The sequence below is a fragment of the Lynx rufus genome, unplaced genomic scaffold, assembly GCF_022079265.1.
Source record: "Lynx rufus isolate CCGP_SWC_20201006 ecotype Redwood Valley unplaced genomic scaffold, mLynRuf1.p SCAF_3, whole genome shotgun sequence".
Classification (NCBI taxonomy): Eukaryota; Metazoa; Chordata; class Mammalia; order Carnivora; family Felidae; genus Lynx; species Lynx rufus.
Genome location: NW_025814845.1, coordinates 28,222,848 through 28,247,530, shown reverse-complemented (window position 1 = coordinate 28,247,530; position 24,683 = coordinate 28,222,848). Strand labels below are relative to the sequence as shown.

General features: G+C 47.0%; 2 protein-coding genes across 3 annotated transcripts in view; one reads left to right on the top strand and one right to left on the bottom strand.

Annotated features, from left to right (window-relative positions):
• The window catches only part of RELL1 (RELT like 1), a 69,655-nt gene extending 66,789 nt beyond the window's left edge, over positions 1–2,866 (top strand). For both annotated transcript variants that reach the window (XM_047092424.1, XM_047092425.1), the window contains exon 7: positions 780–2,866. The gene's annotated coding sequence lies outside the window, so the exon portion shown is untranslated. The remainder of the gene's footprint in view (positions 1–779) is intronic.
• Positions 2,867–16,103: 13,237 nt separating this feature from the next.
• Positions 16,104–24,683, bottom strand: part of CUNH4orf19 (chromosome unknown C4orf19 homolog) — a 44,129-nt gene continuing 35,549 nt past the window's right edge. Inside the window, exons 3-4 of the mRNA XM_047091926.1 lie at positions 18,845–18,898; positions 16,104–17,811 (exon numbers count right to left, since the gene is read on the bottom strand). Of these exons, the coding sequence (XP_046947882.1) occupies positions 16,884–17,811; positions 18,845–18,876 (960 nt within the window). The 5' untranslated portion in view covers positions 18,877–18,898 and the 3' untranslated portion in view covers positions 16,104–16,883. The remainder of the gene's footprint in view (positions 17,812–18,844; positions 18,899–24,683) is intronic.

Genomic DNA, 24,683 nt, shown 5'->3' with positions numbered 1-24,683 from the left:
AGCCTGCAAAACCGGAACGTACACGGGCATGTAACTGTCTGTCACTTGGAGATGTTTGTAAAAACAACAACAGAAAACAGCCTTGAAAAATAGAAAACTGTTTTACAAGTTTATCAGGGGCTTCATCTGTAATATAAATGTAGACATTGACACGGACGGACCAGTTGTTAGAACTTAAAGACACAATGCAGCCCTCGAGCTACAATGAACACCTAGGATTGGGCCCTTTCATCATTGTGTTCTTATTTGCCCAGTGAAATCCCAGCCAAGATGCCTTGTGTGCCCAGTAGAGACCGAGTTAACTTTGTCTGGTGCCGCTTGGGAAAGACACCTTATCTGATACATAGAAGTTTCGTTGTGACTGAACACATTCGTCCTACTGCTCGTACTTGGCAGAATGTGGCCGAGGAGTTAAAGAGCACGGTCCTGAGAAGAAGTGATACACGACTTGGGGGAGAATGCCCGACCAGTCCTTCACTGTAGAAACTCCTGTTGAAACAGACTGGTACCCTTAGTCTACTGTGGTTCTCAAATTCTCTTCTTTCTTGGTTTATAAAACCTCGATAATGAGGTCCTTTTGAAATTGTGGTACTTACATTTCTTTAGACTGAATTCTAGAAGAAATGTAATAATGGTCCCAGGAAGGAACACAGTGGGGTGGGGTGGGATGGGGTCAGGATTGATTACAATTCCTCTGTGTTTTTAAATATCCACACAGGTTAATATGTGATAGGATGTTTACCTTCCGGAAAGCCTTACCTTTTTGTTTTCTCTTGCAGGGGTGACTTTATTTGAAGAGTTTTAAGACACTGAGGACTTACAAGATAAGAAATTGCTTGGGGAGGTTTTTAAAATTTCTATAAAGTTTCTTTTGTGGAGTCTGCAGGCACGTGGATAGAAGCTCCAAGGGAATATTGTGCTGTGCTGGATACAGAATTCAGTTTGCTTTGAATCAAGTTTTGGGTTTAAAAGTCTGATGGAAAATGTATTGCATTTCCAGTGAAGAAAAGAGCTCATTTAAGAACTTTCCCAACCACCATACCTCCCCATCTCCCATTACTGGTCTTGGTGTACATTTTGCAGTTTTTCCTGTATGATCACTGTGTGTAGGGGAACTATTCGTGTGCAATCGAGCCGATGCTTGGGGGTGTTTCCTTGTGTGTGTGTGTGTGTGTGCATGTGCGCATGCACACATGCACATCTGTGCACACGCACACTCTTGTCGCCACCCGTGGATCTCATTTTGCAACTGGTTACAAGAAGATCCTCTGAGAGCTTCACTGTTACAAGAGATAAAGATGAGGCTTTGGTGTGAAAGGTCCTTGCAGATCATCTGGCCTCGTCCTGAGAAACTGTCCCCCCGAGACATCATGGAGTCAGATGGCACCAGATGCCAGACTTTGGATTCCCGGACCAAGGACTCCGCATTGACTCCTGCCACCACCGTGCCACTCCCAGGTCACTTACAAAATATTGAGGGCGTTTTTTTTTTTTTTTTTTTTAACTTGCACTAAGCAATTCTTATTTAGGCCGTCGAATAAAGGGGGGAAATAGTTTAAAGTGTCTAAAAACAAAACACAAAAATGCTTATTTTGACAACCTGGGGACAAAATAACACAAAAACACCCGACTTCTGAGGCAGGATGGGCCCGTACCTTCCTCTGGCATGTTTTCCTTGGGCTTTTCCTATTTTCCATCTTCTAACCAATGCGCGTTATTTAAAAGACTCTTAATGGTTGCATTTCCCCTGTAAGCTGGAAAACCTCACTTTTATTTATTATTATTATTATTTTTAGCTTTGTAGTTTATGAAACACCTGAAAGAACCGGGGCGGAGTTAGTAGCACATTTATGATAGGTGTGGGCCTGGGGCCAGGAGCCCAGGGGCCATGAGCCCAGAGACCTGTCATCAGTGTTGGGGTGATGGATGCCCCGGGGCACTTCTTTTCATCTCAGCGAGAAAGAGCATCTTTCTCACTTCACTCCCAAGAGGAGGATTTCCATAAAAGTGTAGTGTAAACTATTCCCCATAAATATGCTCATTCCATTCTGTTTTCTGGCATCGAAATTAAAAATTCCCAACCTTTGAAATGAATGGTAGGTTCGATTTCATGTGATTTTTTTTTTTTTTTAACTGACAACTAATACGAGCTGTGTGTGCGTATGTAACACACAGTGGACTAGAGGAGGTCAGTATGGAAAAAAGATTCCACTGAGGTCCAGCAAGGAGCGATATAGGAATTCTGGGGGTGTGTCTTAGTGTAAATACTCTAGGTGCGGTCTAGACCAATAGTTTTAGTTTTTAAAAATAAAGCACCGTTTTTGGCTTTAAAAATATCACGCCCTCAAGTGGTGAGGAATAAAATGTAAGATATTCTTCAGCTTTAATTATTTTTAAATTTTCAGGTCAGAGCACTTTTTTTATAGCAATACAACAGGCAAGAGAATACTCAAACGTATTTAAAATTGTGTTTATACCAAGAGTACGTTTTAAATATTTTCTAATACTTGAGCAGTTTTTGTCTGGCCGGCTTCCAAATATGCCAAAAGTTATGCATTCAATGTGTTAACACATAAGCTTTTTACTAATAATTCTTAAGTGTTCCCAACGCAACTGATGTTTACAGGGCTTGTGTTTTTCTTCCTTCTTTAGAAGGATCGGGGTCCACAACAAACTTACTGTACAAAACACTAACGATGGGCTAACTTCTGGTGTAACGCGTGAGTTGGCTACGACCTTGATGTAAAAATTTGTAAAGGAAATTTTGCACCATTTTGAGTGTCAGATGTATTTTTAACTGTCTGGTTTGTACTTTTACGACTTTTGTACTACCAAAACAGAGTTAAAAATAAAAACGTTGAGCACATTGTGTGGTGTTTGAACGATCGAGCTGTCGGTGCCCCGGGGCCCTGAAAATGTGACAGGAGCGACAAGGCTCGTGTGGCGCTTGGCTAGCGCCGTGCCCGATTTCTTGGGTCCGAATCGACCCGTGATGATTTGCCTGACTCTCCCCGCTGGATTTCAACCCCTGCTTCTCCCCAGCAACAGCCCTCCCCAACCCTTGATTATTTTTAAGATGTAGAGATCACTCTTCTGTATAGAAGAGTTGCAGTGTCGGTGCAAAGAGTTTCTGTGTGCCCTTCACCCCGTTTCCCTCTATGTCAGCATCTTACGTCACCGGAGACCAGTGATCCACGCTAAGACATTAACGCGGGTACAATGCTACTGGTGAAGCCACACCAGTCGTTCCAATAGTGTCCTGGGATCACTCACTGCCTTTGGTCGTCTGGTCTCCTCTGAGCTGTGATCGTCCCTCATCTCTTTTCTTGGGGTTTAGGATCTTGATGCTTTACTCTGTACCATTCTGTTATTTTGCAGGATGCCCCTCAGTGTAAGTTGGCCAGTTGTTTCTCCTGACTGGATGGAGGGTCCGTGTTCCGGGAAGGATCCCATGTGCCTTTCCCACTGCATCACAGCAGGGGGGCGTGATGTCCGTACAGATTACTAGTGATGTTAACTTCCATCCTTTGGTCAAGGCGACGGCCATCAGCTTTCACTTTGGTAAAGTCACCATTTTTTCCCTGTCGCAATTAACATTTGAGAGGAGAGCCTTTGAGCTGAGGCAGGTATCCTATTTCCACTTAAGGTTTCACCCATTAGTTCTACCATCTGTATTAGTTTCTTAGGGCTCGTGTAACAAATTGCCACAAACTGGGTGGCCTGGAACCACAGAAATTTATTCTTTCCCCGTTTAGAAGTCCAGAAGGCTGAGACTGTGGGGTCTGCAGCGCTCCTTCTTTCCGAAGCCCCTGAGAGAGAGTGTGTTCCATGCCTCGCTCCTAGCTGCTGCTGGTTGCTAGCAATCCTCAGTGGCCCTTGCTCTGTGGCTGCTCCCCTCCAAGCTCTGCCTCTGTCTTTCCATGGCCGTCTTTCCTGTGTGTGTGCCTCTGTCCGCTCTTCTCATGAGGATGCCAGTCATTGGATTTAGGACCCACCGTAGTCCCGTGTGCTTCATTTTAACTTGATTACATTTGCAAAGGCCCTAATTTCAAATAAGATCACATTCGCAGGCATCAGGTGTCAGGACTTCAACACGTTTTTTAGGAAACACAATTCAAGCCACTACACCATCCAGTGGTGGATCTTGCCTGCGACAGTTATTACTGTGATCAGGGGCTCTTTCAGGTTGGTGCCCGTGTCCTTTTGATAGGGTTCCATGCTCTTTATTTCTCCCTCCTTCCCTCCTTTCCTTCTACCCTTCCTCCCTCCCTCCTTCCTCCCTGCATCTCTCCCTCTTTCTTTCTCTCCCTTCCTTCCTCCCTTCCTCCTTCCCTCTTTTCCTCTTTTCCTTCCTTCCTTCTTCCCTTCCTTCCTTCCTTCCTCCCTTCCTACCCCCCCCCCCTTCTGCCTCCCTCCCTCTCTTGATCCCTTCCTTTTTCTTTTACCCTTTGGCCCATTCTCACTGGTGGAACCACAAGAGGCTCCAGACTCATCTTGTCACCTTGTATTTCCCTTGTCTCAGCCCCAGAATTGGCCAGCAATCAAGGAGCCCTGGTTCCTCTTACTGTACAATTGGGTGTAGAAATAAAGCTCAGCACAGTGGGTGTGCTCACTGAAGCAGAGGCATCCCTGCTTCTAGGCTTCTATGTGTATAACACACCCATACCCACACCCACTTCTGTTCCTTTCTGTATATATCTTTAGAACAAGCATAAGCTGGGACCGGCATTCTGACTGCAGCCTAGCTCTAAAAGCTCATTCCAAACATCCTGCTCTCCTCCTCCAGGGAGGAAACCTGGCTCTTACTGTCTGAACTATTTGTACCCAGGGGGTGCCTGGGTGGCTCAGTCAACCTAAGCGTCTGATTCTTGATTTTGGCTCAGGTAGTGATCTCACGGTTCATGAGTTGGAGCCTGCACTGGGCTCTGTGCTGACAGCATGGGGTCTGCTTGGGATTCTCTCTCTCCCTGTCCCCCGCTCAAAAATAAATGAACTATAAAATGTCTATAGTTGTTCAATCCTAGCATACATATAAAGTAGTCTGAATATATAGCCCTGGGAGGAACAAATTGCCATCTAGAGCACAGTGTGTGTGGACAGCTCACTTAGTGTTTAGCCTTACAGCCTCCAGCCCTGTGCACAGGTGCTTAGGTCGGCTCCTTTGTCCCCCTCAGCGTGGTCACGTGATTCAGTTTTAGCACAGAGTCACTTGTCATTGTCTGTGTTCCGTCTTTCCTTTACGTCCTGGTTAGAATTTTTAAAATTAATGCGGCAGAGTTCACTGTGGTGCCTCATTGGATTTGGATTTTGAATTTTCATGGGATTTTGTTGTTGCCTTGAAAACAAGATGACCAATAGTGGCTTAGGTTAAGAAAGTGGAAAAGCTGGTTTCATCGTTTTCACTTCCCCCAAACCAAGAATTCCAGAATGTATGCACTAGGGAGAATGTGAGAAATTTCCTCCAAATTCTTTCTTTTTTTTTAAGTGTATTTTTATTTATTTTGTGGGTGAGAGAGGGAACAGGCATGAATTAGGGAGGGGGAGGAGAGAGAGAGAGAGAGAATCCCAAGCTGACCCCACACTGTCAGCGCAGAGCCCAACGCGGGGCTCGATGTCACAAACCGTGAGACTGCGACCGAAGCCCAAACCAAGAGATGCTTAACCGACTGAGCACCCCCCCCCCACCCCGGTTGGCGCCTCCAAATTCCTCATCTTATAGTCGAAAGGGGTCACTGGGGATGATGGTTTTTGTTCTTGGCTGGTCAGCCTTTGATTCTCCAGCACAGTGCAGCGCAGAATGGCCCTGCCGAGTCACCCGGCTTTCGTGTCTTTCTCCGCGTCAGGGGAGCGACGAGCATGCGGACGTGCAGCCCCTGTGGCCCGTCTGTGGGACGTGGAGACAGAGCACCAAGCTGGCAGTTCCACCTTGAACGGTTCGTTCAGCTCGGTCCCAGTCCCGGGTCCTGGGTGGATTTGCCAACTGTCCGCGGCCTTGTTCGCTCCTGTGAATCTATCCGGAAGTCTCAGGCGCCTTCCACCCTAATCTGGTGTAAGAGAAAGGTTAGGGACCTTCCTTCTTTCCACTGAGGACAGCACGATGTTGAAGGCTTGGAGGTGGGGTCCCACGATTCAGTCCTGGTCACTGGGGGGGAGGGGGGGCTCGGCTGGGGGGCTCGGCTGTGGTCAGAGGGGGGCTGTTTTGCACCTGAGGTCCTGCCGCTTCCCGGATCCTCTGACCCCTGGAAAGTTTATGGAACAGGTTGTTTCTACCTAGGGCTTCCCTTGCTCATTCCTCACCTTCCCAGAACCGTTCTTCAGGACTGCTCTTAGGTCTTCCCGGGGCACCCCCATTGTAGCTCCAAAGACCTGAAAGGACAGCCGGGACTTACCTGTCTCTGGCATTCTGTGGCAGCCCAGCTGATGTCCCCCTGCCTACTCCAATCGGCGGGAAGTCCAGACCTGCCGGGTTTCTGCCTGGCGCAGAGCTGGCACCCGCCTCCCCTGCTGGCCACATGGGAGAACTGCAGGGAGCCTGGTTCCTAAGGCCATGTGTTGGTCTGTCCTTCCAGGGCCTGGTGCAGAGAAGGCGTTCATGATCATTTGCTTACTGAACAAACAAAAGTCCACCTTTAAAAATGCAAGAAGGCCATTAGCTATTTTATGGGAATAAAAATTCAAGTTTGGGTTTGGCCTAACCCATTTTCTGACTCTGCCAGCTTGTCCTTATTTTCTTTCTCATCAGAAACCCGGGATCTCACGTCCCTGCATGTGTGAGCTCAAGTGCTGCCAGGAATAACTGAGTTCCAATTTGGAAGAAACCCCATGCCCTGAGTCCCGTCGGGGAACTGGTGTGACTTGAAGCAGTGTGGTCGGGGAGGGGTAGCCCAGGCTTTGCTGTTGAGTTAATTTTTTTTTTTTAATTTTTTTTTAACGTTTATTTATTTTTTTGAGACAGAGAGAGACAGAGCATGAACGGGGGAGGGGCAGAGAGAGAGGGAGACACAGAATCCGAAGCAGGCTCCAGGCTCTGAGCCATCAGCCCAGGGCCCGATGCGGGGCTCGAACTCAGGGACCACGAGATCATGACCTGAGTTGAAGTCGGACGCTTAACCGACTGAGCCACCCAGGTGTCCCTGCTGTTGAGTTTCAAGGCTGGCTCTGCTACTCACTGCTGTGTGACATTGGGAAAACTGCCTTACCTTTCTGAGCCGCAATCTCCTCATCTGGTAAATGACCTATCTCGCAGGTCACTTATTAAAGAGGTAGATGAAGTATACAAAGCGCCTGCCACGGCCTCGTGTCCACCCTGACTGCGGGCACTGCCGTTGTGAGCCACCACACGCGGTCACTGGGTAAAGCGTCTGGGTGCTTCTGTCCCACCACAGCTGATTAACGTGGCCTAGGAAGTGGCCCAGCACACAGCTTCGTCCAAGAGTGGAGCTGGAGCAGGAAGTGTCTTGCTCGGAAGCTGAACCACAGAGTTCCAAGCCTCACAGAAGAGCCACGGAACAGAAAAGGGTCCAGGTTCTGAGGAGGCAGGGGGACAGGGGGAGGAAAAGGATCTGAGGATGACGAGGCAGCGTGTGCGGGGACAGCTGAGACTCTGTCAGCCCAGCACCGCTCCTCTCTGGGAATGATGCCTCTCCCTTTGCAGAACCCTTCGTCTCCCTGTTAGAAGCTAGCCACGTGCCTGACGCCTCTGACCGCAGCCGGACGCGGCTGAGGTGGGCACAGGACCCTCATCGGTGACCTGGACAAATGCAGGTCCTCTGGGATGTTTGCCAAAGGGAGCTGGAGAAGGTGGCTTATTTTTCTGGGGGCTGAAGCTGTGGGCTCAGGGGCTGGTGGAGGCCATGTGTCCTGCCATGTGGACACAGGTCTGGGGAAAGGAAGAGACATTCCAGTTGTGCCACATTCACACATGCAGAGGGAAGAGAGGCCGTCCTGTTTGCTCTCAAGCCCGGGGCTCCGTTGTCCCTGAAGATCAGCTGCCCTTCTGGGTTTTATGGACATTCCAAGGACATTCCTCTTTCGTCTTACCTCGTTTGGGTTGCGTTTCTATAGCAACAACAACAAAACCCCATGACTAATGCACTTATTCACAGAAAAATAGATACAGGAGGAGTTAGAGAGCCACAGGGCTAGTGAGGCCCTGGCATCCAGCCCTAAAACTGAGATTTCCCAGAGCTGCCTTGGATCCGTGGCCAGGCGGCCTGGCCGTCGTGTGGGGGTTTCTGTTCCGAAATGCCCTTGCAAACCCTCTGCCCTTGATTGCTTTAGGATAACCTCCCTTAAGAGCACAGGTTTGGCCTTCGGATCCCTCTGGCCATCTGTGACCTTACATTCTTTGGACCTCAATCTTCTCACTGTAGAGTGAAGATAACATGTGCCTTTTAGGGTGGTTGCAAGGATTCTGTGAACGCGGGGGTGTGATGCACTTAGCCCAGGGCCAGGTACAGCCAGTGCTGACTCAGTGAGCTGCCTCAGAATTGCCAAGTTCAGATTCTCTTCAGTGAAATAAGTGACGGAATGATGAAGAGTTAGGCCATTTGAGAGTCGGTTCTTGACGTTTCTTCCGTATTCACTTTGCTCAACATTTTAAGATGAACTTGGGGTGGGGGTTGGGTTAGGGGGGTAGGAGGGCCCCGGTCGAAGAGGGAGCCATGATATCTCTTGGTCCTGACATTCTCTTGACACCAGGTTAAATACCTTGAGTTAAATACCAATCTCTTTGCCCTGATATTGAATGGCCGCAGATACACAAGGGTTTGTTCTTTCTGTGTTTATTCAGGCTGTCATTTAATCTTATCGCTCTTCCGATAAGACCTGAATGTACCGTGGTCATCCCGGCGAGTTTAAAAAGAACGTGATTTCTTCTTATTTGCAAGTGGATCTAGCTGAGAAATGATAGGTTAACATGTGTTTGGGATCCATAACATTATACCCAAATCACAAAATTTATGGGTTTGCTGACTATGAATGAATATCTTTTTTTTTTTTTTTTAATTTTTTTTTCAACGTTTATTTATTTTTGGGACAGAGAGAGACAGAGCATGAACGGGGGAGGGGCAGAGAGAGAGGGAGACACAGAATCGGAAACAGGCTCCAGGCTCTGAGCCATCAGCCCAGAGCCCGACGCGGGGCCCGAACTCACGGACCGCGAGATCGTGACCTGGCTGAAGTCGGACGCCCAACCGACCGCGCCACCCAGGCGCCCCTATGAATGAATATCTTAATGTTGATGAAATCCAACAAAAAACAAACCAAACAAATCCTCTTAAATAACAAACTGACCCTTACCAAGCCTCCCCAGGTTTCTGTCTTGCATTAAGTGCATTTTATTTTATAAAAACTTAGGGGAAGGAAAGATAAAAGAAATGGGTCAGTTTTAATGTCATAAATATTCACCTCAAACACAGTATGACTTAAATTTGTTAACCCAGCATAAATTACTGTGTCCTACAATAGTTAAATGATGAAAATAAAGAATAATCATGAGAATAAAAAATACACTAAATGTGAAGTGCCCTCAGGTACATTTTTGCCTTGAGATGATCGTTCATGATGTAGGCAGAAAAGGATTTACTCAGTTTAGAAAGTGTCTAAAATTATTAGAAGTGGTTGGAGCATCTGGCTGGCTCAGGCGGTAGAGCATACAAATCTTGATCTCGGGGGTTGTAAGTTCGAGCCCCCACATTGCGTGTAGAGATTACTCACAAAAATAAAAGAAAATCTTAAAAAAAAAAAAAGCAAAAACAAGTGGTTCACAGCAATCAAAGTGTTGGGTGTTACAAAGAAAGGGTGGTCGGTGTGAGATGACATGCACTGGGTAATAAAATCACATCTAACATTTATTACTTACTTCATGCTGATAAAGTGGAAGCACTTTATCTCAACGTAAGTCTCATTAGGGCCCAGAGGGAGACAAACTGAGGACAGGAATCTCAACACACATTGTACCGGCCGCTCATGAGGCAGACATGCAGGGCCATGGGTCCATCTCATACTTTGTAGGATAAGAAGCTTGTGGTCCTATGATCATTTAAAAACAAGTATCATTGACAGTAGACAGTCTTAGAGACTGTAATTTATTAAGGCCTTGGCTAATTTTTCAATTCTTTATCAAAATCTTCCTCAGAACCAGAAAATAACCTTTCTTGAGCAACTGGCAATCCATATAATTTTACTTTTTCGAAATGGCATTGTCTTTCTCTCCACCATTTTGTTTGAAATTTCCCTCACTTTTCAGATTTCAGATTCATTTCATTGCTGTGATTGTTGTGTTCCTTGAGATCATGGAGACCAAAGGCTTTGTTTTCCTAGAAATTTCATATTTTGATTTAGTCTTTTGTTTGTTCGTTTGACGGCAACATGGCTGTCTCCACAAGGAGGCTGTATTTTGTATTCCTTAAAAGGACCAGCTTGTTCAATCTGGATTCAGTTGAGATTCTGTGTGACCATGGACGAATTATACAGCTTTTTGAGCCTCCATTTCCTCATCTGTGAAATGGGGGATAATCATACCTCCAACTCATGAGGTCATGGTGGACCTAAACACGGTGATGCATACGCAGATCTTAGATTGGACTGAATGCTTAATAAATGGTCATTTTGAAAAAAAGTTAAGTCATATTTGCACCTATAAAAAACCAATACCTGTAACTTGATGGCTCCCATAAATCAGCACTGAATAGGATTTCTGTATCAATAATTGTATGATTTGGCAAATTATTTTGAAATGGTGTCTTTGCCGATAAACTTTCCTTGATATGAATTTTTTTCTCTATAACATTTTAAATACTGTAACACTCCTTGGTTTGTCTCCCAGCTAATGGCTGAGGTCAGGAAGATCTGAGAGTCTATGATCGTGTGGCTTTGTAAATGGATAATTTAAAACTTTGGATTCCTTTCTAAGCATTGAAATTTAAGACAGGGAGAGCACGTTCATTAATGGGAAGAGACCAACAACCCTCTTTGGCCTGTGAGATTGTCCTTTTTTTATATAAGCGCCAAGGTTTACATGCACCATTATCCACAGCTTTAGGACTATTTTGGGGGAATGGGAAAGGGTGAGTAGGAGCTGAAAATGAAATTATTTTTGTGATGTTTTTTAAAGTTGGTAACTGATGTCAAGAGAAAATGTTATGGTTCTGCTTTCCAAATAGTGAGATCCTGACAAAACAAATACTCTGGCCTGTCCCCCAGCTGGCTTGCTCATATTGGTTGGGAGCGTATAGTTTTGATAAGGTAGATGAGTAAAATACTTTGCTTTCTGGCCTCTAGGTCATATTTTACCCTAGTTTTATATTAACTACTCCAAAATGCTTAAAAGCAGAAAATACAGAATTTCCTACAAAATCAGGCTCAAAAGGTGAGGACGAATGGTAGCAGATGAGTGGTATTGATGGTGTATGTTTTCACATCTGCTTCGTATGGCTGAGTGTGCATTCTAGGTGTGTGATCATATGCATGTGTATGCTGTATATATTGTCAAAAATCTTACTCCAATTTTGTCTATTTACAAAGTGTTTTTACAGATAGTTCATTTGGGCTTCTAAATCAGTGGTTTTCAAAGTGGATTTTACATAACCCAGGGGTATGGGAAGAAAATATTAAAACTTGGATAGTTAGGGCACCTGGGGGACTCAGACGGTTGAGCGTCTGACTCTTGATTTCGGCTCAGGTCATGATCCCAGGGTCGTGGGATCATGATCATGACCCTAGGGTTGAGCCCCGTGTTGGGTTCCATGCTGAGTATGCAACCTGCTTGGGATTCTCTCTCTCTCTCTCTCTCTCTCTCTGCCCCTCTCCTCTGTTTGCACACACACTCTCTCTAAAAAAAAAAAAAAAACAACCCAAACCAAAACCAAAAAAAAAAAACTTTTATATTTAATTGTTATCCCATCTTAATATTGCTTTGTCCTGACCGTAGATTTAATTGTAAATGTGCTCCTATTAGGGGTATGAGCGCAAACTTTTTTTACTGGCAACTGCTGCCAAGATCAAGAAGATGTGGCAGTTCCTAATATATAGTCTTAGTGCTTCTCCATGTGTGGCTGGAAAGTCACCCTCATCAACCTATACATACGCCAGGTCCCCACCCAAGACCTACTGAGTTGAAATCTCTGGGAGGTAAGACTCAGAAATCGGCTGTTTGGAAACAAGCACACTGAAAATTGGAGAGTGTCTGCTTTCAACTTGGGAGGTAGGAGTCACTCCCATTTTACAGATGGGGAAACTGAGGCTCCGGAAAGTCAAGAAATTTAAACCCAACGTCATACAGCGAGCAAGAGGCATGGGCTGATTCCACCCCAATTTTTTTAGGATTACAGGGGTGCATGAGTGCTTGGTACATGCCACATGATCATAACCTCTGAGACCTGGAGGTCATGATGCACGGCTGCAGGTGGTTAACTGAAGAGCCGACCCCCATGGGCTTTCTCCATCGCTAGAAGCCAAGAGAAAAGTGACATCTGAGTCTTGTTATACAAATACACATCCTTTCTTTCTCCCTCAGGATTTTAAAGATTAGGTTCAAAATGAGTGAAAAATGTGGTCAGCCAAGTTTCCCATTGCTTCGTCCCAAACATTGGTTTTCTTGAGGCTTTGTTCTCAATTTGGAATTAAGGTCCTCAGAGTAACACGGCCTCACTCGAGAGACTGAACCTTCTCTGGCTGTTCAAATTCTACTCTCTGCCTGCCTTTCCCGAGACCACTGTAAAGGCCCGTTGTTCAAACAGAGCAGGACAGTCTAAGAGTGAAAAGCATAAATAAATGCCAGTTCTCTTCTCTCAAACTGATATGGACTTGTTCTTTCACGGCCCTGCATTTATACCTTTATGACACCTGTCACCATCTCCTAATTAGCATCCAGAGTCTCAGCTGTGTGAGGTCTCCTCAACTATAGTGTGAGGAGTTTTTATGGGTTCACCCGCCCCCCAATAATGTGTTCAGTCCTCACCTTACGCCACAGGCTATCCTAGATCGAGGCAAAAGGCACTTGTTCGTGGGGCACCCGGGCAGCTCAGTTAAGCATCCAACTTCAGCTCAGGTCATGATCTCACGGTTTGTGAGTTTGAGCCCCACGTTGGGCTCTGTGCTGACAGCTCAGAGCCTGGAGCCCGCTTCAGATTCTCTGTCTCCCCCTCTCTCTGCCCCTCCCATGCTCGTGCTCTGTCTCTCTCTGTCTCTCAATAATGAATAAACATGAAAAAAAATTTTTTTTTAAAGGCACTTGTTATAGTTGCTTTAGTTGAAAAAAAATTGCTAGCAGTCGACTCCAGGCAACTGATTTAATGTGGCAGGTGAGAATCATCTGGAATCAGCATATGTAATCGGTGCGCCTCAAGTGTTGTTTCTTCAAGTGGCCAAGAGTGCTTGGAAGGTCAGACTGTTTACAGATGTCTACTATAATCTCATGTGTTGGAGAAACTGACAAATTTAGTATACAAATGTACGACATATTTTTCCCACATATTCACAGGAAAAGCATTTACCATGAAAAACAAATGTCAGCTTGTCTCTGTTTAATTATCACTAGTTCCCAAATAGAGGATTTGAAAATAACTGAGGTTTACTCTGGAGTTAAAAATAAACAAACAGAAAGCAAGAATTTCCACATTTTCATCTGAAAGACTAAGTAAGTCCAAGACTGGAGGCTTGGTTCCCGTGACCACACAGGCAAAACTAAGGGAGTCAGATCTTTGCTCACATACTGGGATTTTGTGCCTCCTTTATTCTTCCGAGGGCCTCCTGCTTGCAGATGCTGATGGAAAACTTAGGAAGAGTGAGTCTTATCCTTTGGGTCAGAGGCAGAGTGAAGCAGAAAGGGAGAAACGGCGTCTGGCCAGCAGTTGCTGAGCGTGGACAAATGGGCGTGTGTTAAGCAACCTCAAATTCTCTTTGTTCCTTTGAAGGTCGGGTTTGACAGTTATAACAACTTGCTACTAATGGCCCTGGAAACCAGAGGAAAAATATCTACTTTCATATTTATATGACAGTTCAACTTCTGCCAGTAAAGAACGTGTATGTGCGTATACACATATATACACATACATGTAATATAGTAATAATCTTATATCACAATCACAGTCGAGGTTTAACGTGGTGGATACCTACAGGACGCAGTTTGCTAAGTTCCCGGAAGACCAGGATGTCCACTCCTGACCACAACCAGTGCCTCACGTTCAGGGTGCTTTGGCGCTTTGGGGGCGTTCAGAATATTTGAGAAGTTCACTATTGGCAAGCATCACGTTTCTGATGGGGGGTGCACCCAACTGCAGAAAGAAGACACGCTACACGGGGTGGGACGCTTAGTCAGTTGCTAGACAACCCGGTGGATGAAGCTACAGTCTGGAATTTCTTTTCATTCTTTAGATTCTGACTTCCTCTGACATCCTTTGGTAGAGCCTGGATGTGGGGTTAGACAAAAGAAGCCACGATAGCTTTAAAAACAAACAAACGTAAAAAAAAAAAACCAAAAAACAACACACCTTGAAAACCTTGGCCATCTGCTAACCTTTTTGAAGCAGTTATTCGCACAAAAAAGAATCTTTAAAACTTAGGAGAACTGCTGATCATGGTGAATATGCAGCCGTCTCAGGATGTAAAATCGTGCACACGTTCCAAGTGCAGGAGTGGGTTTCTGTGCAAGGTACAGAGACCTGTCTGCACTAACTCCTCACCTTACCCTCTTTCTGTCTGAATTTCCTTCTTTCCTTCTTCTGTTTTAGAGACAGCAGGGGAAGTCGAGATGCCCGTAGCTGTCCAGTCCTCCTTCCACCAGACCAAGGGTCGAATCCCCTTCGGGGTTATACTAAATGTAAAATACGGCCTTTCGACCTTTAGCAAACTGGTTCTATTCTGAGGCTGTAAGCTGACCACCTCAACACTCAATGTCTCAGCGTGGAGCCCAACGTGGGGCTTGAACTCACGACCCTGAGACCAAGACCTGAGCTGAGATCAAGAACGGACACTTAACTGAGCCACCCCAGCGCCCCTTCCTTTATTCTTTTTTCTGCGTGGAAAGCAAATGTAATGATTGGACTACACAGTGATCTTGAGAAGGAAGCCAAGATGATAGGAGCACTGGGTTGCTGACAGAATGGGACACTCTAGCACCCTGGACTGCTACTTCTGGCCTCCTTTTACACAAGAGGTAAATACGTCTCTATTGTATAAGCCATTTATCACATGCAGCCGAATCTAATCCCAATAGACACACTTGGGGAACTGAAGGACTCATTCTCAAATATGAAGCATTGGGTGTACGAAGTACAGTAACAAACACACATACAACGCATGTAACAAGGACAACAGTTTCTATTTTAGGGGCTCTGTGTGACCTTGTAGGTAGAGATGGTATGTCCCCAAACAAACCCAGGGTAATGTATGCCTGTTAAGCATTTGTCAGGGTGCCGTCCTTAAAGATGCTGGGAAATCATGTTTTCTATTAAATAATTACCAATACGCGGTGATGACATTACAGACTTTTCAGTTGTGAGGACATAAAGCCATTTTTAAAGGATTTGTTTTTAGCTAATAAGACTTATCATTTTATTGAGTGCGTCTTCTGTGCCAGGCACTGTGATAAACACCTGCATCATCTCGTTTAATCTCTACAAACACACACCATTATTACTCTGACTTAACAGATGGGAAAGGAGAAGGGATCGATTACTTGTCTAAGGTCGCATGGCAAAGCTGGAAACCAGACCAAGGTCAGTCGGATTTCAGAGCCTGTGTTATGAAATGCCATCCTAAAGCTCTTCTGGGTTCCCGTTTCTCTAGATGGACTTGACCGTGCTTTAAATTCTCCACTGGGCCACGTCAGAACGGCAGTTCTCGTTCCTATAAATTACAAGGCGGAAATGCAGAGGGGGCTGTTGTTCATCCTTAAGGGGAGATCGGCGCGTGCGGTCACGCTGTCATGCGTTTCCACGGCAGGGACAGCCAGCCAAAGCCGTTCTCAGCAAACTGACTTGCTCTCCTCCTCACCTGTTAACTTAGTAGTGCAGCTCTTTACATGGAAGCAAACGTCAAGGCTTACTGACACTCAAGGCTGGCATATTAGAACCGCCTTTGAGTTACGACAGACACACTCACATGTTGTTATGTTTTAATCAGAATCAGACATTAAAGTGACATAGAACACTCCATCTGATCTCTTCGCTGTTCCCAATCTCATGAATTTACAAGTCAAATGGTCACAAGCAGGTTTAAGAATTATTTTGACCGGCTTCCCCAATCCCAAAGGAGAATAAAAAGTAATAATGTAAAAAAAGTTAAGGTCAAGGTGTCTTCATATCACAGGTAACAACTAACCATTTGTTCACTAGTGGCTTCTGCCCCATCCTGAATGCTGCTGAGCTTAACTGGATATCAAACAAGTGGTTAGTTATTAGTTCCCTGGGAGACCGTCCCTGAAGGTAAGCCACGCTCTGGGGACACACGAGGCACTTTCAGTGGGGGTAGTTACCTTTTCCGGGTTGGGTACAACGTCTGGCTCTCAGAAGCGAGACAGTGAATTTACCAACAGAACATTCTGTGATTATGCACTCTTGGGATTCAGCACTGGGATTTCCGAGCGTTCTCGGAGGGGGGTTTGTGGGTTGATGAGCAGGCTGTTTAATTTCTGCCTGTGCTGTGGGCACCGGCGCATCGTCCCCTCTGATTTTTATTCCGGCCTCCTGAGTGACACCCCGTCTACACAGCTGGGCTTCCGATACTTCGCAACAAGCGGCCTGGCCGCAGGCACTGCCAATCGCCAGAACGGACGCTGTTGCAAACAGTCGGCGAGGCTGCCCGTTAAGGCTGCACGACGTCAGCTGCGCGCAAGGAGCACGCGCACCGCGCATGCGCGGCGCGACACCAGCTCGGGGGCCCTAATCTGCCTCATCCGCGTCTTCTCCAGCAGTGGCAGCTTCCAAAGCCGCAAGGGCTTCGGCCACCGCCGCGTCCTCGTCCACCGCATCCCCACTCCCGTCTGCGGTGGAGCCGGGCGCACCCTCCCACCCAGTTCTCGAATCGACCCTGGGCACGGCCTGAGCAGCGTCCTCTTCTTTGAAGCCGACACTTAGGGCTTCTGTTGCCACGGCCTCATTTAAGGAATCCCAGCTTCTCTTCAAGGGGAAGGGCATATTCAAGCCGTGCCCCCCGGCCCTGGGGTGAAGGCCCGCCGGGGGTCCCTCCTCAGGGTGGCTCCCGGGAAGACCGTCCTTTTCTTCCCAGTCAACTGTGTCTCCAGCCGAGCCCCCAAGGGGAGGGTAATCCGGGGCCGGCATCTGGAAGTCGTGGTCTTGTACTTCCAAGGCAGGACCTTCTGCCCTGAGAGCAGCTCTGGGGTCCCCACTTTGGACAACGTGGGTCTCTCGCAGGGCCGGCAGCAGCACACTGTCCTGTCTGCCGGGGCCCCCGCCTTCCCGGAAGGGTGCAGTCGGGGGGGCGCTGTTGGCGGTACTGACGCAGGAGCCCCTCTCGCCCTGGTGGGGCCCACGGTCCCCAGTGGGCTGCGAGGGGGCGGCGGGGCCGATGCCGTTGATGGCACTGCCAGCCTTGTCCGCGCAGTGTCCCCCCACCGTGTCCCCCAGAGGGGGCGATCCCGGGGGAGGCCAGCGGGGCTCCTGCCCGCTGCCAGCTCTGCCCCTGCTGGCCGTCCTCTTCAGGCCCTCGCTCTGCAGCTCGTTTTGATGCCCTGGGACTTGGCTGCCCTGTTTGCCTTTCCATTTACCAGCGCCCCCTTCATCCACCTTGCAGCTGTTCACCTCGTTGACGTAGCCAGAGGAGGGCACTTGAACTGGATCGAAGAGATAGCTGGTGGCGACAAGAATGAAGATCAGTCAGTTAGACATTAACTAAGGTTATTCACGAATCCCTCTATGAATAGCTTTCATTATCAACACTCTATGCTTCTACTTTCTGCTTCCTTCTACCATTCCTGTTAATTTCTGCGATTATTCCGTGAAGCCTCTGTGTATGTCTAAACCAAATAGATCTAGTTGGTATAAACCTGTTTTACCACTGGAAATAGGTCTCAGGAAGAGATCTAAGAGACCACAGAACAGGGTACAAAGTGGTTGATGGAATTAAAAACAACCAAAAAGTAAATAAATGTCCAATAACAGGGGAATAGGTGGTTAAACACTGATGGCACATCCCCTCCACAGAATAGTATGCAGTCATTAACACGATAAATAAATATGAAGTCTGGACTAGCACGGAAGACACTTACAACAAATATTTATGATAAATGGTTTTTGAATCACGCCCTACCATCACACTGTGAGTACAATGGAATAAAACTTATACACACACGTATGAATAAATGGATGTAGGTGTATAGCTGTAGATGGAGAACTAAAATAATCAAAAAAGTGCTATTTGTTAAGGGAGCAAATTAGTTGACTTCTTCCCCTTTATTTTGTGTGGAGTTCTAGTCAGGTTATCCAAATTTTTCTGAAATAGAATCTGGACAGAATTAAAACCCTGTATGTGACTGGGGTGATTTATTTTCAGTGATGCCAGGTCAGGCATCATCTCTGCAACCCCAGCTTGTCTTTGCACTGAAGGTCTCTGGAGAACTGCAAGGTCCACCTAAACCAAATTCCGTCTCAGAGCACGACGGCATTCCCAATGTGCTCGGAGCAGTGAGCAACAACAACAAAAAAGTTTAAATCTGGGCCACATGTCCTCTGAAATGATATCCGAGCAGTTCCAAATGCATAATTTCTTGGCAATGCTGGTCATGCTTGAGGTCGGATAAATGCAGCGAACCCATGCGGGGTCTTTAGGGGGGCCTCCACAGTAGTCCCAAAGTCCTCCACTCAGGGTACTTTTCCAACTTTACCTTTGTATCATTTTACAGCACTTGCACCCCATCTGGATGAGTTTTTGTTACCATCTGGAAAAGAGAGAAAGGACAGAACATAGTGAATGACATCTGAACAGGAACTAAGTTTGCTCCTTCCTTCCCAGATTCTCCAAGTTGGGAGGGTCACAATTTTTGGCAAAAGCAGAACACGTGAGGCAGGGAGACCATGGTTACCGGGAACACCTTCACGTTTCTAAAATCACCAATTCAGAGTTCTCAAACATTTACCGACGCTCGTCTCTGTGCCAGGCCCTTTCCCCATCCTGGGGCGATAGGTAGGTTGTCTCCATTTGGTGAAGGAGGAAACACAGGCTGAAGAATGCTAGGGAGAGACCTTTGGGATTGAAAAGGATCCTTGCCATTTCCACATCAATCAATGGCCTTATGCTGGGGACTCTGGAGCCTAACCAGGGCGCAGCCATTGTGCTGCTCCAGGGGGCGGGGGTGTAAGAGAGGACTCCTTACCAGGGGATTAGCTACTCAAGTATGAAAGGACATCTGGGTTGGGGCGCCTGGGTGGCTCAGTGGGTTAAACGTCTGACTTCTGCTCAGGTCATGATCTTGCAGTTTGTGAGTTCAAGCCCCGTGTGGGGCTCTGTGCTGACAGCTCAGAGCCTGGAGCCTGCTCCCGATTCTGGGTCTCCCTCGCTCTCTGCCCCTCCCCCACACATGCTTGCTCTCTCTCAAAAATAAATAAACATTAAAACATTTTTTTCAATCATTAAAAAGAAAGGGGCATCTGGGTAAGGTGGCCGACCTGCATGCTCCACAACACAGACCCAAGGAGGTGACGGCTGTGGTCATCATTCCAAGCTTTACGGGACTAATCGGCATCTGTTGCGCCCCTCCCATGACTGGCCAACCCTGGCAATGGCCCAGGGGCTCCACTCTTGCAGCTCAAGGACATGGCCCTTGGGGCGTCCTGGCAGCAGATGGGTTCAGCTGCTTCTTTTCTCCTACCTGCCCCTTCCCAAGTTTCGTGTTTCCTGATGCGTGCTCTCCCACTGAAATCTTCCCTTCATGTGGAACTCACCGGGTTGTTCTGATCTCTCTTCTGAAGATCCTAAAAACTCGTGTGGAAGAATCTCTAAATCATTCCCCTTTTCTAATAGGAACAACCTTTAAAGTGACAAACCAGTAAGAGAATCTACAGCCCCAGTCCCTCCATCTCCGTAAGACGTGCGCATGAGGAAGAGGGAGAGATCATTCACTGTTGGCGGTGTCGCTGCCTCCCTGGCCTGTCTTCTGTCTTCCTTCAATTGTAATTGAACTCCCAGGATGCCACTACAGAAACCTTTACCCACACGGAAAATGACCGGTGCTCTTTAAGAGGTTATGGACTGGCAGGTTATGGGTTTATACCGATAAATAAAGTCTACAAACAACCTCCTATGGGGGGGCTGAAAAATGGTCTCCAAAAGATATCCCCAACCTAATCTCTGGAATTTGCATGTAACAAAGAAACAAAAAAGGTCTTTGCAGGTGTGATTACAGGTTCGAGATGGGGAGGTTTACTTGGATTATATGGTTCAGAGCCCAGCTCTGCTTCTTACTTGGCTGTATGACTTTGGGCCTCGGCTATTTCATCCGTAAATGGGGATAATGGTATGTCTACCATATGGTGTCGTTGGGGATTATATAAGTCAATATTCACAATAAGCATATACTTATTACTCAGACCTGTTTGGACATAGCACGTCAAAAAAAATTTTCTCTTTCCTTTCCTTCCTTTCTTCCATTCCCTTCCCCTTCTTCCTCCCTCCCTCCCTCCCTCTCTCTCTCCTTTCTTCTTTCCTTCCTTCTTTTCTTTCTTTTTCCTTCCTTCCTTCCTTCCTTCCTTCCTTCCTTCCTTCCTTCCTTCCTTCCTTCTTTCACATATGAGCAGGGAAGAGACAGAGAAGGAGAGAGAGAATCCCAAGCAGACTCCACACTGTCAGCTCAAACCCATAAACCATGAGATCATGACCTGAGCCAAAATCAAGAGTTGGACACTTAACCAACTGAAGCACCCAGGAGCCCCAACATGTTAAAAAAAAAAGTATGGAGGCCTTGCACCTAAGAAAGATGTAATGTAGTTGCCACAACATACACACAGGAACAAAAGCATTGTGAACACCAAGTAATACTTGTTTTCTGGGTTAAGGGCCAAATGGTATATTTCTATTAACTGTGGCACCAACTGAAAGTCAAGTGCCACAAAACCCGAGTGCCACAAAGGTTCCTCAGAGGGAGAAATCATTGGGAGCTTGGCCAGCGGTCAGTGTGCACAACCACTTACTGTTTCAAAGCACTCTCTGTTAAATCATCCCATGTCCAGAGCCCAGAATTTTGTTCCCAGCCTCTGCTCCCACTTACGCCTATTTTCTGCTAGCAATTCATAAATCAGCTGGAAAAACAGGACCAAGAAACAAGGACGATGTGCACCTCCTCCCCTCCATCAACCCCTCTCCTCCACCCTCCCCTCCCCCCATCCTGCTCTAAAACTCTGCCCCTCTACATGCTTGCAGTACCTTTATTTATCTTGGACTCTGTTTAAAAACACAGTCAGGAGGATAGGAGGAAAAAAAAAAGTCAAAGGAAAGAAAAACCTGGCTTTGAGGTTTTTGAGAGGGCAGACTGTGGGTCATCATAATGTAATTGAAGCCATGGTGATCACTGTAAAATATCTGGTCTGTCAACTTTAGGATGGCAAGTTAAGAGGCATAGCAGGGGAAGGTTTCAGGAAGGAAGGAAGGAAGGGAAGAATGAAGGAGGGAGGGAGGGAGGGAGGGAGGGAAGGAAGGAAGGAAGGAAGGAAGGAAGGAAGGAAGAAAAAGGGAAGGAAGGGAAGAAGGAAGGAAGGAAGGAAGGAAGGAAGGGAAGAAAGGAGGAAGGAAGGAAGGAAGGAAGGAAGGAAGGAAAGAAGGAAGGAAAGAAGGGAGGAAGAAGGGAAGAAGAAAGGAAGGAAGGAAGGAGGAAGGAAGGAAGGAAGGGAAGAAAGGAGGAAGGAAGGAAGGAAGGAAGGGAAGAAAGGAGGAAGGAAGGAAGGAAGGAAAGAAGGGAGGAAGAAGGGAAGAAGGAAGGAAGGAAGGAAGGAAGGAAGGAAGGAAGTGAGGGGAGGGAGGGAGGAAGCTAGGAAGCGTCAGCCTTGAGCCACACCTTGTGTTCCCAGCGTCTCAGAGGCTGAGTCTCAGAGGCTGACGGGACCCTGGGGAACCCTGGCCCAGTCACAGTCCCTACCCTGTGCCGCTGTGGCCAGGGCCACGTGAGCAACACGTTCTGCACTGAAATGACTGCGGAGCTTTAACAGGCCAACTGGAGAGCCACCACTTCCCTGTTTCTTATAGAATTTATAAGTCATCTGTGGCTTTAGGCTCCCCTCCTCCTCCCCCAGAAAAACCACAGGATCTATATTTTCCTTCAGAGCTATGTAATAGAAAGGATGTTGTAAAGGTTTTCCTCTTTCAGGATCAAGTTTCTGGTTTGGCTTCTCAGCCCAGCCCCCACTGGCCTTTGGGGCACAGCACCCGGGTTTCTGCCTGGCCTGGTCCCTCACCTGAGGGCCCTGCTCCGGGCCTCTCCCGCCTCTCTCTGCCAGTGGAGACGGCCTCTTCCTGGCCACAGGCTCTGCCTTCTCCCACCTGCCCGGAGTTTTCCCTCCCCAGGGACATTCCTTCTCTGAGGTGGCTCCAGTGTCCACCGCTGTGTGACTGTGTGACTGCTGGCGGAAAGGGTGGGGACTAATGTATTCACATCCAACCTCTGCCTGCCCATATCCACGACTTCCTTCCTTCTATGAGGATTCCTAATGTCAAATTCAATTTATCCCTCGTTTCATATGTCACTTTAGTGTCCACATCTTGCTTTTGGCAAGGAGCTCTCCCATTTCCAAGAGCGAAAAGGAAATACTCCTTGTCCAGTGTGACACCTGGACACGGGACAGGGGAGGGTGGGGTACACGCTCTTAATTAACACCTTCATGAGGGGCAGTCTGCCTGCCTTCTCCTTGCTCCCCCGCCCCACTTGGACAACGGCTAGCTTGGAGGTTAGAACTCGGCTGTCAGGTGCCTCGTATTACTTAGTAGAATCAAAATTTGCTTTCTCTTTGGAGTATAAAAAATCAGTCGAGAGGCAAAGGGCAAATCCTTTGCAACCATCGGCTGGTTTATACAGGGGGAAAAGCAAATACCATTAGGAGGGTATGTCCACCCAGCGTGGGCACCTGCCTGCTTCTGGAGTCCTGTGTTGGGGGTTGACTCTGCCCTGTGTTTTATGTTGAAGTTAGAGTCCTGTGTTTGAAGATGGACATGCGAATGCTCTGTCAGTTACTAATCAAGTCTCATTGCTGGAAAATTCCACAGGGGGGATCGTGGTGGAGGCGGGGTGGGGGAGGGGCGTGGAACAGGAAGACCACAGAGTCAGGCATTTTCTAACCAGTCAGAGAAATGGAGTATTCATCAGGAAGACAAGACATACAGAAAAAGGCTCAAGCCGGCTGCCAAGGGCTGCCTTTGAAGAGTGATCGTCCCGAAAAGTGACGGAGGCAGGTCAAAGGGCACAGGAACCAGCTTGTAAAGGTTCTACTGGTCAGATCTGGAACTATTGGAGCATCAAAATAAATACTACAGATACAAAGGTTAGAGCCCCCTGAATAAAACGAGGATCTGTGCGTCCACGTGGATATAAATTCAGGGAAAGCTCTGCCTTATAAGTAGAAAGCCAGCTAACCTGCACACAAGGAATCATGGGACTAGAAAAATCTCCATCACAACAGTAACTTATTCAAGCAAGGGTCAGCAGTGGATGCTGACATTAGCGGGCAAGGGTTCGGGGAGAACAGAACGGTTCGTCTCTAAGCACGCCACCTGCTTAAGGGTACAACAGTATCGGTACGGTGGAGGAACGATGCACGCAGCACCTGCACCCGATACCCAAAGGTGACACTGCCCTCAATGAGACTGACCAGCTCCAGGGGCCCCTGATGGGAGGCACTGAGAACTCAGCATCACTTCTCTGGTTTTCCTGTCACAAGAATGTAACCTGGGTGGAAGCCTGAAGCCACATCAGTCAAACCCAAATGGGGGGATATTCTGCAAAACAATCTGGCCTATACTCTTAACGAAATGCACGACTGTTGTGAAAACCAAAGACTGCGGAGCCAGTCCAGACTAAAGAAGACTAAGGGGATAGGACAGCCGAATGAAATGTATAAGCTTTTGGCTAAAAGGCCCTTACTGACAAAACTGTTGAGATCTGAATAAGGCCTGTCGATTAGGTAACAGTATTAAATCAATGTTAATTTCCTGATTTTGATCAGTGCACTGGGGTACATAGGAGGAATGCCCTTGTCCTTAGGAAATACACGGGGAAGTATTAAGGAGGAAGGGTATGATATCTGTAATTTACTAAAATGATTCAGCAAAAACACGCGCGCACGCGTGCGTGCGTGTGTGTGTGTTTGTGTGTGTGTGTAGGGAAAGGGAAGAATAAAGCAAATCTGGTAAATGTTAACTTTTGGGCACAGTGAGAGGAGAGTATTTGAAAATTCTTTGCACATTTCTTATGACTTCTCAGTAAGCCTGATGTAATGTCAAAATGAAAAAAGAAAAAAAAAGTGGGAAATTAAAAAAAAAAAAGTACCAATCTGCTGTTAATTGTTGTTCTGTCTGTCCCTGGGCTAGGACCTAGCAGGTGTGGGAAATCACTGGTAATGATATTCCCTACAAAGCAGCACAGGGGGAAAGGTTGTAGAAAGGAGCTCACCAAAAGCCCCCCAATTTCTCTGGACGTAGCTGTGATCCTGAGTGCATCCTGAAGACCTTTACTCAATAGCCAG